This window comes from Colletotrichum acutatum (genome assembly GCF_030867785.1).
Source record: "Colletotrichum acutatum strain CBS 112980 chromosome Unknown BDZ83scaffold_261, whole genome shotgun sequence".
NCBI lineage: Eukaryota > Fungi > Ascomycota > Sordariomycetes > Glomerellales > Glomerellaceae > Colletotrichum > Colletotrichum acutatum.
In genome coordinates, this window is record NW_026849255.1 from 1 (window position 1) to 13,837 (window position 13,837).

Consider the following 13,837-nt stretch of genomic DNA (forward strand, 5'->3'; position numbering starts at 1 on the left):
ACCTCCCTGATGCTCCTACTGCTCCTTGGTTCCTCTACCAGTAGTCCTCGGGGTCTGAACACTTCAAGGCAATGCTCCACGTTTTGATTAATGGAGGATAGCCTTCTCAAAAAAAGAGGAAGTGACCTATGAATCATAAGGGAAGCCACCATGTGAGAACGAACTCCAAGATCATTGTTTAGATCTTTTTCATATACACAGATGAGGTAATGGAAGATCAACTTGTAGTCACTGATAATCTTTGTGACGCTGTATATTGGTGTTTACCAGCTATGATTATGAAGCACATGAGCGATTCGTAATTTGAAAACTTGCTTGTGGGCTTTGAGAACTACTATCAAAGGCAAAGGATCCAAACAAAAACCACCTAGTGAATTTCCGCCTTCAGTTTCGATTCCTATCTGTATCAAAAGAGGTTCAACATTCTTCCCAAAATGATTCCATGAAAATCGGTAGAGTACCGTCCAAATGGGCACTGCTTAGGTTTGGAGCCCAGGGACCATCGATCTACATTAAGCAAAGCCTCTCAGCATTTGACATTAGCCTTATCATTCTCTTCCGACCTCACCTCCACTTCTATGGAAAGCAACTATACGCCAAGTCCCCCCACCATACTCCCCACATCTTGGGCGGGCGCAGACCCAAGGCACATTGTCAAGTACACCACCTAAGCAGTACAATAAGATATATCCAAATATGCCCATCGTGGCCACCATAACAGTGATTCAAGATCTTGTATTCCGATCGACTAAAGATAAGGTCGCAGTGTATGGGCCGGCAGCCGAATTTCTCCGGAATGATGTTAGCTCACAGTATAAGCGGCCTTCAATATTCCTTCATGCCTTTTCGGAAGGAGGATCGAACGAGGCCGTATGCCTTCTCGGGCATATGTTTCTGCCAATGGTTGCCATTGACCCATGGGGGCCTTCGTGTTCAACAGCACGCCAGGGAAACCTCGCTTTTCGTCAAATGTCGTAGCCTTCAAGCCGCCACTGCTCGCTAACAAGTTCATCTACACTATAGGGTTTCCTTTCGGTGCCATTGTATCGGGCATGGTTTACGGAGCATATGCTGTGTCTGTGGGGCGTGAGAAGAACGTCATCTCCAAAACACGAAACGCGCTGAATGACGAAATGCTTTGGCATGTCACGGGATCTCCGCGGATGTACGTCTTCTTTGAGGCGGACGACCTCATTGCATGGAAGGATGTTGAGGATCATGCCTGGGAGAGCGATGAGCTGTTTGGACTTGATGACGTGGTGGCCAGATTTAGAAACAGTGGGCATTACAGTCATGCTCGTGGAAATAAGGACGAGTAATGGACCACTATGAGGGAGACCTGGGAGATATGAAACGACTAAGACAAAGCGTAGTTCAAATTCTCATCTCGATAATCGAGTGGTTGTCCAGTATACCAAATATGTAAATAATTGCAGCTTCTCACTTTTTTTTAGTGTCTTGTAGAACAAATCTTCGGCTTCATTTACGTACGTGCCTTCAGGAATGACCATTCCAAAGGAATTCATCACGGTGGGTTCTCAAGCTGCGTTATGGTGAGGGCATCGGGAACTTTCCGGATACGGATACACGTATTCGGCTACGCGTTTTAGCAAACATTGCCCCCTTTTAATCGGAAAGCTCCCACTCACCTCTGCAAGACATCCCTCTGAGCTCTGCCAGAGATTCCAATTGGAACTCAGAGGCTTCTGTCACCGAATAGCGTGGCCAAGGTGTTGCTGAATTCTGCGTTCTCTTCCACTGGTATCGAAAGCCTAATGGCATAGCGACTTATTTTCCATGCTGCTCACACGTTGAATACGTTCTTGTATAAAATGAACCCTTCTCCCGCGGTAGTTAAGGTGCACGGCATACGACATCATACTAAATCGAGGAATGGATGCATTGACTGCAAACTCAGACGCGTAAAGGCACGTACTCTCTATCTACAATTCTTCTCTTCGCAGTCTCTTGCATAGTGAATGTGTAGCACGTAATCATCTCCTGCTGACAGGAAGACGCTGCATTTAGTGCAATGAACAGAAGCCTGCCTGCTCGGCATGTGCAAGGCGCCAGACGCATTGTCGTTACGCGCCTCGTTCAAACTGCAGATCACAGAGCAACGTGTCGTCCGCGAACGGGTTTTATATTGAGGAAATAGAGCAAACGAACACTGTCGAGCAGCATTTCCGAGTAACGAAAGAGGGGGGAGAGCCGATGCTGTGCGATCTTCGCCCGCGATATACGAATCATGAGATGGATCATTTGCGCCTCCTACACCACTACTCCAACTTCACCGTCGAATCATCCGCCGCCACGTTCCAGCTCGAGGGTCGTGCCTGTCGGTCCTTGCGGCTAGATATTCCCCAGCTAGCTTTCCAGAACCACTTCCTTCTGGACGCCATCTTCTCGGTCGCCCTACTGCACCTATCAAGCACTGACGAGTCGACGAAAGACGGCTTGCCGCAACTGGCCCTGTACCGAGGTCAGGCCTTCCGTCGGTTGCGTATACAACTCATGCGCAGCTCGCAGGTCTCAATAGTAGAGAGACCGGATGGTAGGTTTCGGGCCGTAATAGCGACATCGATTCTACTGGCCGTCACGGCCCTCGCCGCGGATAAATTTTCCGGGGACAAGGGGATCTGGTTAACAAACTACCTGGCCTTGAGCAGAGGTCCACGAACGATTTTACCATGGAGAAGGACGACGCTGAGCGTCCCCTCCAGCGCTGGGCGAGGGAGAGGAGACAAGAGAACGAGCGACAAGGATGCGGACTTCAGTCACGCCTGTCCCGTGACCGTTGTGCCCGATCTTGAGCTAGTTCAAATGGGCATCTACGAAAACGATGAGGACTGGGGCCATATCGATGACCTGCGGCGTGCAGTCAAGGGCATTAAGAGGCTATTTGGCGCGCTCTTCTGTCCAGAGTGCGATGTCTTATACCGCGTGTCCGATGACGCAAGACAGCCCTGTATCGCTTACAAAGTCCGAACATGGCCCTTTGCGTTTGTTATGTTTGGATTCGTTGACATGGCCCGCAAGGAGCGGTCACGGGCTCTCGTCGTCATGGCCTACTATCTCGCTTTTTTTACCTTGGCTGCCGCAGACGTGGTTTTACCGAGACGTCGCCCCGGCAGACATGGATAAGCTAACCGAAGCCGTCGGCCCCTCATGGCAGAGTTGTTTAGCGGCCCCCAAAGTTGCTGTGCTGGTGAAAGACTTGGATTTGCTCACGCCCTTCTTGTCTGAGCTCGCGACTCGTCAGGGCACGGGCGGTGAACCTTATCATGAGGGGTTTTTCGATGGCATAGAATGAGATCTTGAGTCTATCAGTCTACAAAGATGTATTGTACATTTATCTCAGCGGCTTCTTACACTTAAAAGGAGGTTGAAGCAGAGTCGAATTCTTAAGTCACCAAAGCAGAGCAAATGATTGAATGCACACTCTCTTAATCCCCTCCCGAGCGTCAGGCTCAGGATCTGCGTTCTATGCTCTGCAACGCGAGAAGTTGTTTGTTTCCTGGAACGTACTTGGCCGGGTGGAAGAAAGCAGTAATGACCACAACACCGAGCATGAGCAAGGCATCAAAAACGTAGAGAAACACTTCGCTGCCGAGCAATGCGCCGTCATTGCCCTCGACGTACTCGGCAAGTCGGAACAGCGAACGAACAAATATCATGACGCTAGCGATATAAAGAACGCTCATGATGCCCCTCCAGCCATTAAATAGTCGCCTCTATCCCGTATTTACCTCCTCCTCTATTAAAATAGTAGTTATAGTAATAGTTCTTAATATTATTAAGGATAGAATTATATACCTCGATTAACTAGAGAGTCTATTTAAGTATATAATATACTATATTACCTTTGTTAAAGATATAATAAGTTAAATAGTTTATTAATATATACTTTTCTTTTTATATATAACGTATATAATATGTAGGTAAAATAAATAAGTAAGTTATATATAAAACCGCGACTATATTATTTAAATATAATTAGACACCTTTTTTTTTATAATTTATTATAGTTTATTAAAATAAAGAATTTAATATTTAGTTTACTTTCTAAACTATTTAAAACAATTAAAAACTAAGTACTTAGACTATAGCTAAAATATATTAAATAATAATTATCGTTATAAACGCGTCGTTTTTATAAATATAACTATAAAAGGGCTTAATATAAAAACCTAAATATAATAAATACATAGTTTTTATTTATATTAAATATAATTATAAAGTACTATTACGACTTAATATATATAATAAAGCTGAGGCCTACTTTATAGAACCTATAGCGGCTACTATACTATATATATAGAGGTAACGGACTTAAAACGACCCCTCTCGGAATAGAAAAACTATAAATAAGTTATATAATTACGATTATATAATAAAATAAAAAACGGACGCTTATAAATAAATAAAACGTATAATCGTAAATAAATAAAACGGATAATTATTTAATAAATAATTAAATAATAATAAATAGAAATATTATAAAGAATATATTTAGGAACGAGATTTATATATAATATAGACTTAAGCCTAGTTTAAAAATAGACTTTCTATAGCTTTTTTAAAATTAATTTAATATTAAGTTTTATAATTACTTTTAACTATTTTTATTAAAAACCCTTTTTAATAAAATTACGATTAATTATTAAAACTTTATTTATTTTATAACTTATAAATATAGTTTTAAGGAAGCTATTTATAACTATAATACTATTTATTTAATTTTTATAGTTTTAATTTTTATTAATATATTTATTATAACTAGCTAACTATAATATTTTAATTACTTTTATTTAATAAGTTTATTTTATAAAAGACTAACTAAATAATATAAATATATTAATTATTAATAATAATAGTATATATAAATTATTAAAGTAGCTATATTTATTATTTAATAGTTATATAATATAATACTCGAGCTTAAAAATAAAAACGAATAGCTTTATATTTAATTTATAATACCCGACTACTTTTAATATTTAGAGCTAAATACTTTAAACTAGATTTTTTACTAAACTAGGCTTATTTATATTATTATAAAACCTTTTTTATTATTAAAATAAATAAAGTTTACTATATAGCTTTATTTTTTTAAAAAAATACCTTTATTTAGTTCGAGCTATTTATAAAAACCTATTTAAAAAATAAACGTAGACTTTAAAAAAACGATATTAAAAAGATTTTTAATAATTATACTAATTTAAAAAAAAACTTAAAAAAACTTTTAATAACCTTAATAAAAAACGAATTACTAAATAAAAACTTATAACTTTTATTTAAAAAGGCTTAGTTAATAAAATATTTTAGAATTCCGATAAATTACTTTTAAACTTAATTAAAATAACGAAATATTTATAATAGCTTTTTATTATAATTTAAAAAAAAAGTTAAAAACGAACTCTTTTAATAAAACTAATTAAAAGAACTTTATAAATATATTAATATAATAGTTAAAATTAATAATCGACTTTATAAACGACGCTTTAAACGTAAAAGTTAGAACGCTTAAAATAACCGAACTAAACTTAATATTAAATATAAATATAGATTAATAACTACTATAAACAAATATTATAGCGGACCTATAGACCTTAGTACTATTAAAAAAGAATAAACTTAATAAAAAAAAAAGGACTTTAAATACTATAACTATAATTAATTAAGGTATATAATAAAAGATTACCCCCCGACGGAGCAATCCGCCGGGGCCGTACCGTATATTACATATTAAAGAAAACTAAGTATATTACGCTCTAAACCTAACTACTAACTAAAATTAACCAACTTAACTATTTTCTCTTTTTATTAACAGCTCCCGACCTTTTACTACGTTATTTTAGCTATTTAAAGGGCGAGCTTTATTTACTCTAATATATATAAAACCTCTTAGTACTAGCCCGCATAAATAGCTAGGTCTAATATAATCTTTTTTTTTTATATAAATATTATTATTACCCGGGGGGGCTTATAAAAGCCGTTTTAAATACTAGTTTATTACTTTAACCCTATATATTTCTAGCCCGCTTATTTTAACTATTATAACTAGGCTAGCGTCAATATATTAGATTTTAATATTAATATTAGCCCGGCTATTTATAACGTTTATACCGTTATTTAGCTAAATTCTATATTATTAAAAAGTACTTTATTATTTTTTAAATGTATTTACGTTAATTATAATAGCTACGGCGTCGAGCTAGTTAAAAAAAGGGCCTAGTCCGAAGGGGGCAGACTTATCGAGGGGCATTATTAAAGAGTCCTAGCCCGTTAATTACTAACTATATATTAGATATAGACTAGTGGTTTATGTATTAATAGGTTCGTTTAATAAGTTTGTTTAGTAGTTTATTTAGTTTAAATAGAGCTTATAGATAATATAGGAAGTAATAAAAATAAAAAGAATCTTTACGAGCTTTAATACAAAGAGTAGCTAGATATTAACCCTTTTAGCCCTTTCTCTAGAAACCTCTACGTCGCTATTTAAGTTTAGAACTTCTATAGTTAAAAAAAGCCGCCTCTAACCTTTATAACCGACCTTTATAGCCGACCTCTACGGTTAACCTTTTTAGCCGGCGCCGCTACGTAATAAATAGAGTAACTTATTTATCCCGAATTATATAGCGGTTTTTATATCGAAATCACTATACTAAGTTAAATACGTACTTAGGGTACATTATACGTATTATATAGTTAAAAAATATACTATATTGTATAATTTCTTTTAAAAGCCTAATCCCGTTAAGGTTAATCTTTTACGCCTATAAAGCCGGAAAAAAAACTACTATATAAAAAAAATTTATTAATAACTTAAATATATTTAATACTAACCCGTTCTAGAAAAGCGAGCTAATATTATAAATAAAGAAGTCCTATATAAATAATTATTATAAATAGCTTACTATAATAATAACTATTTTATATATTAAAATAGCAAGGAATAAATAGAGTAGTACCCTAGAATACCCCTAAAAACTAAAACTTTTATTATAATTTAAAAACTAAATATAATTTAATAATTAAATATTCTTAAAGACCGTAATAAAAAGTATATTTAGACCTTATTTATAATTTATAAAGCTATTAAAATATAACTTAACGACTTTTTAAAACGAGCCTAAATATTTATAATAATAAAAAGAAGGCTTTAATAAAAAATAGCTATAAAAAACGAAAAGGACATATTTTAATTAAAAAACGAGATATTAATATAAAAAATATAGATCCTAACTAAGTCTATTTATATAATATAATAAAAAGATAGAAATAAAAAAATTTATTTATAAAGTTAAAGGATAGTTTAGAGATTCATTACGTAAAAATAGAATAAAAAAAAAAAAACTAGACTTTAATTTTAAAGAAATTAAAAAAGAATTAATTTCTAACTTAATAAAGAGCTATATACTAGTCCTAGTAACTATACTTTTAATAAAGAATTACTATATAACTCGGATAAACTTTATAACGTTACTTAACGACGTACCTAAATAGAAATTAATTATAAATCTTTTTTAAATATTAATAATATTAGTTTTAAAAAGGATTTTAACAAAATACGATATAAGAATATTGACCCGCTTAATAATAAATAAACTTTATAGTTTTATAGAATAGGGGAACTTAAAAAGATATTTAATTAAAAGAAATAACTCTCTATTTAATACTAAAGACGTGTTCTATAAAGAATTATTTTAAATAAAATGCTTTAAAAATAAATATTTTTAGTATTTTTTATTTAAAAAGGATAGTTATTTTTATTTATAAAAATATAATAACTAGTTTATTAAAGATATTTACATTAACGATTAATTACTTAACTAAATATTTATATATTTTAATAAAATTAAAAAAGTAACCTTTAAACTAAACCTAAGTTTTTTTATAAACTATTAATATTAAGAAACTATAGATTAATAAGAATATAGATACGATTAATACTAAATTTAATATATTTATAAAATATAAGCCTAAAGAGAATAATAAAAACATATTAAATAAAGAAATAGACTAAAAAAATAAATATTAAAAAACTAAAAAAGCTAATTATAAAAGAACAATAAAAAGTAAAAAGTAAAAACAAGTTTTTATATATAACCTAATAATATAATAACGTATACCTATAAATCCGATTTAATATTTATAAATAGTAATTAAACGCTATTATTAATGATAATATATAAAGAAGCTTTATATTATTTAGAGTAATAAATAAGCTTAATTTATTATAAATATAAAAAAATAAACTATATTAATCATAATAATAAAAAGAAAACGAGTTAATTATAATTACGGATATATTAATCGGGAGACTATATATTTTTAATATTTATTAATAATTAATAAAAATTACTAAAATATAATATTATAAAGATCGGAAATATAAATATTATTTTAATAATTTTATAATTATAAAAGTTAAACTTATAAATAGATTAGATTATTAGCTAGGTTCTATAAGAAAATCTAGTTACTAAACTATTTAAAAAAGAAAAGGGTTTAAATATATTTTTAAAAACTTTTAAAAAATGAAAGAAAATATAATGTATAGCTTTTATTAAAATAATAAAAAGCTTTAAAAAGGTTATAGTTAGTATTGACGATCGAGGATTATAATAATTCTAGATAATATTTAAAAGTACTAAATATATATAAAGTTATTTATAGAATTTAAAGAAATAGGATTACTAGAATATAGTAACTAGGATATAAAAATTAAATTAAAAAAAAGAGTATAACTTAGGTTCTATTTAATATATATAATAAATTAAAAAAATAAAGTACTTTAATAAGTATATTAATAAAAAACTTAAAAAAGGATATATTTAACTATTAAATTCTTTTATAAGATTACCCCTATTTTTGTATTAAAAAAAGGAGTAAAGATATAAAGACTTATTATTAATTATAAAAAACTTAATGAAATTATAAAAAGAAATTATTATCTTTTATTATTTATTACTAAGCTTAAAGATCTATTATATAGAGCTAACTAATTTATTATTATGAATTTTAAAAAAATATTTAATTAAACCCGAATTAAAAAAAAAATTAAAAAAAAAATAGTATTCTAAACTCGTAGAGGACTCTTTAAATACCTGGTTATACTTTTTAAATTTATTAACGCTTTAATAACTTGTTTAATAATAATTAACTACGTACTCTAAGAGTACGTTAATATTTTTATTATTATTTATATTAATAATATCTTTATTTTCTTTCTCGACTTTAAAATATATAAAAAGTATATTTATATAGTATTTTAAAAACTTTAAAATACTAAACTATATACTAAACCCTTTAAATATAAATTCTATATATAAGAAATAGACTTCTTTAAATATATTATTATATTAAAATAAATCTATATATAAATACTAAAAATAGAAGTAGTTAAGGATTAGTTTATATTATAGAACGTTAAAAATATATAAAGATTTTTAAAATTCGTTAACTTTTATTAACGATTTTTTAAAAACTATCTTAATATTATTAAACCCTTTAATAATTTAATATAAAAAGATAACCTAGTTATTTAGGATCTTAAATATAAAGAAATATTTATTAAAACTAAGAATATAGTCGTTTTTAAACTAGTTATTATAATCCTAGACCCCTAAAAACCTTTTAAAATCGAGATTAATATTTTAAATTTTACTATAAAAGCGGTTCTAAAATAATAAAATAAATAAAAAAAACTTTATTTATATTACTTTTATTTTAAAATATTTTATATAGTGGTTTTGTTTTAGCTTTATAGGCGTAAAAGATCGACCTTAACGGGATTAGGCTTTTAAAAGAAATTATATAATATAGTATACTTTTTAACTATATAATACGCATAATATACTTTAAGTACGCGCTTAATTTAGTATAGTAATTTCGATATAAAAACTATTATATAATTTAAGATAAATAAACTACCCTATATAGTAACGGTAGCTAAAAAAGTTAATTATAAAGGTCGGCTATAGAGGTTAGCTATAAAGGTTAGAGGCGGCCCTTAACTATAAAAGTTCTAAACTTTAATAGCGACGTAGAGGTTTCTAAAAAAAGGGCTAAAAGGGCTAATATCTAGCTACTTAGAGCTCGTAAAGATTCTTTTTATCTTTATTACTTTTTATATTACCTATAAACTTCTCTTTATTTAAACTAAATAAACTATTAAATAAATTTATTAAACGAACCTATTAATATATAAACCACTAGCTAAGTAACTAATTAGATAACTAGTTAGAACTAGTTAAGAGTCCGGCTAGTTAAACTATATCGATAAGAACCTACTCTAACGATACCTTTTAATAAATTTACCCCCCTCGGACTAGGCCCCTTTTTTAGCTAGCTCGATATTATAGCTATTATAATTAATATAAGTACGTTTAAAAAGTAACGAAATATTTTTTAATAATATAGAATTTAGTTAAATAATAGTATAAATATTATAAACGGCTAGGTTAATATTAATATTAAAATTTAATATATCGATATTAGTTTAGTTATAATAGCCGAGATAAGCGGGCTAGAAATTTATAAAGTTAAAGCGATAAGCCGGTATTTAAAATGGCTTTTATAAGCCCCCCCGGGTAACGATAATATCTATATAAAAAAAGAGATTATATTAAACTTAGCCGCCTATATAGGCTAATACTAAAAGGTTTTATATATATTAAAATAGGTAAAGCTCGCCCTCTAAACGGGCGGCGGAAAGTCGGGAGTTTTAGTTAGTAATTAAGTTTAGAGCGTAATATACTTAGTTTTCCTTAATATGTAATACACAGTACGGCCCCGGCGGATTGCTCCGTCGGGGGGATTACTAGTTTATACTTTATAAACTATTAAAAAAGTACTTTTAGTATTTTTAAAAAATTCCTTTCATATAATATAACTCTTTTTAAAAACTATTTATTTTTAAAAATAAAGACGTTTTAATTTAGATAACGATTTATTTAACTTAGCCTAAGCTTTTTAATAAGCCTCGGCTTTTTTTTTATAACTTTATAGCTCTTTTTTAAAATCTTAACTTTTTTATTTCTTTTTTATAATTAAAATAATTAAATATTAATACTAAACGATTAACTATCCTTAATTAGTTAGATCCAATAAATAGAATTATAATATTTATAAATATAAATAGTATTAATAAAAGTATTATAAAAAATGCCTAGATAATAATATATTTTATAAATATTAGAATTAAAAATAACTAAATATTAAATACTTTATAAATAATACTTTGAATAAAGTATTATTTTTATATTTTTATTAAAAGAACGAATAATATATAATAATTTATAACGAGACGCGGCTATTTAAGATTTTAACTTTTTAATTTAACTTAATATTATATTAATATATTTTTGTAATAAAAATATTTAACGATTCTTTAATTTAGGAATAGGTAATTTATTTATAGGCCTAGGGGACTAGACTTTTAAAAGAAGGAGCTAATATTATAACTTAATATATATAATAAAGCTAGGCCCCCCGACGGAGTAATCCGCCGGGGCCGTACTATGTATTATATATTAAGGAAAACTAGGTATATTACGCTCTAAACCTAACTACTAACTAAAACTCCCGACCTTCTACTACGTTAAGTCCTCTAAGTTCTAGCTATTTAGAGGGCGAGCTTTATTTACTTTAATATATATAAGACCTCTTAGTACTAGCCTATATAGGTAGCTAGGTCTAATATAATCTCTTTTTTTATATAAATATTATTATTACTTAGGGGGGCTTATAAAAGCTATTTTAAACGCTAGTTTATTACTTTAACCCTATATATTTCTAGCTTATTTATTTTAATTATTATAATTAGGCCGGCGTTAATATACTAAATCTTAATATTAATACTAGCCTAGCTATTTATAATATTTATATTATTATTTAGCCGAATTTTATATTATTAAAAAGTATTTTATTATTTTTTAAGTATATTTATATTAATTACGATAGTTATAGCGTTGAGCTAGTTAAAAAAGAGGCCTAGTCCGAGGGGAGTAGATTTATTAAAGGGTATTATTAGCTTGCTAATTACTAACTAGTAGGTTCTCGTTAATATAGTTTAACTAACCGGACTCTTAACTAGTTCTAACTAATTATTTAATTAGTTACTTAGCTAATAGTTTATATATTAATAGGTTTATTTAATAGGTTTATTTAGTAGTTTATTTAGTTTAAATAGAGAAACTTATAAGTAATATAAGAAATAATAAAAATAAAAAGAATCTTTACGAGCTCTAGTATAAGTAGCTAAATATTAGCCCTTTTAGCCCTTTTTTTTTAAAAACCTCTACGTTACTATTAAAGTTTAGAACCTCTATAGTTAAAAAAAGCCGCTTTTAACTTTTATAGCTAACCTCTGCGGCCGACCTTTATAATTAACCTTTTTAGCTACTGCCGCTACGTAGGCATATTACTTAGCCTATTGTTAATAAATAGCGTACCCCTCCCTTAACTTCTTAAGAATAGAGATATAGAGCTAATATAAGATTAAGTAAATAGGGTAGCTTACCTATCCCGAATTATATAGCGGTTTTTATATCGAAATTATTATACTAAGTTAAGCGCGTACTTAGGGTATATTATACGTATTATATAGTTAAAAAGTATACTATATTATATAATTTCTTTTAAAAGCCTAATCCCGTTAAAGTCAATCTTTTATACTTATAAAGCCGGAAAAACACCACTATATAATGAGGCTAGGGCCTGCTTTATAGAACTTATAGTAGCTATTATACTATATATATAAAAATAATAGACTTAGGATAACTCTTTTTAGGATAAAAGAACTATAAATAAGTTATATAAGTATAATTATATAATAAAATATAGAACGGATATTTATAAATAAATAAAACGGATATTTATAAATAAATAAAACGGATAATTATAAATAAATAGGACGAACGACTATTTAGTAAATAGTTAAGTAATAATAAATAAAGATATTATAAAGGATATATTTAAAAATAAAACTTTTATCTAATATAAATTTAAACTAAGTTTAAAAATAGACTTTTTATAGCTTTTTTAATAATTAACTTAATATTAAATTTTATAATTACTTTTAGCTATTTTTATTAAAAACCCCTTTTAATAAAATTATAATTAATTATTAAAGCTTTATTTATTTTATAATTTATAGATATAGCTTTAAAGAAGCTATTTATAATTATAATACTATTTACTTAGCCTTCGTAGCCTTAACTTTTATTAATATACTTTAATAATAAAAGAAGTTCTATAATAATATAAGTAGGCCTTAGTTTACATAAAAAATCTTTAAAAAGTATCCGGGGACCCGTCGTAAAGTTCTAGTTTAAGGTATTTAACTCTAAATATTAAAAATAGTCGGGGTATTATAAATTAAGCGTAAAGCTATTCGTTTTTATTTTTAAATTCGAGTATTATATTATATAATTACTAAATAGTAAGTGCGGCTACTTTAATAGGCTATGCTATATTATTATTATTAACGGTTAATATATTCGTACTATTTAGTTAGTCTTTTATAAAATAAATCTATTAAATAGGAGTAATTAAAGTATTATAGCTAGCTAGTTATAATAAATATATTAATAGAAGTTAAGGCTATAAAGGCTAAATAAATAATATCGTAGTCGTAAATAGCTTTTTTAAAGCTATATCTATAAATTATAAAGTAAATAAAGCTTTAGTAATTAATTATAGTTTTATTAAAAGGGGTTTTTAATAAAAATAGTTAAAAGCGATTATAAAATCTAATATTAAGTTAATTATTAAAGAAGCTATAAAAAGTCTATTTTTAAGCCCGGCTTAAATCTATACTTTATATAAG

The 13,837-nt window shown here is 28.5% G+C and overlaps 2 protein-coding genes across 2 annotated transcripts; both read left to right on the plus strand.

The window, feature by feature from the left end:
* Positions 1-917: 917 nt before the first annotated feature.
* On the plus strand, positions 918-1,319 carry BDZ83DRAFT_658243 (uncharacterized protein; the record flags this gene model as incomplete). The annotated part of the gene is made up of 1 exon (XM_060511024.1): positions 918-1,319. The coding sequence occupies one exon, from the start codon at positions 918-920 to the stop codon at positions 1,317-1,319; it is 402 nt and encodes a 133-aa protein (XP_060357450.1).
* Positions 1,320-1,832: 513 nt separating this feature from the next.
* BDZ83DRAFT_772132 (uncharacterized protein) lies at positions 1,833-3,313 on the plus strand (the record flags this gene model as incomplete). The annotated part of the gene is given in 5 exon segments (XM_060515373.1): positions 1,833-1,922; positions 2,029-2,190; positions 2,203-2,554; positions 2,576-3,060; positions 3,104-3,313. The coding sequence occupies 5 exon segments, from the start codon at positions 1,833-1,835 to the stop codon at positions 3,311-3,313; spliced, it is 1,299 nt and encodes a 432-aa protein (XP_060357451.1).
* Positions 3,314-13,837: the final 10,524 nt, after the last annotated feature.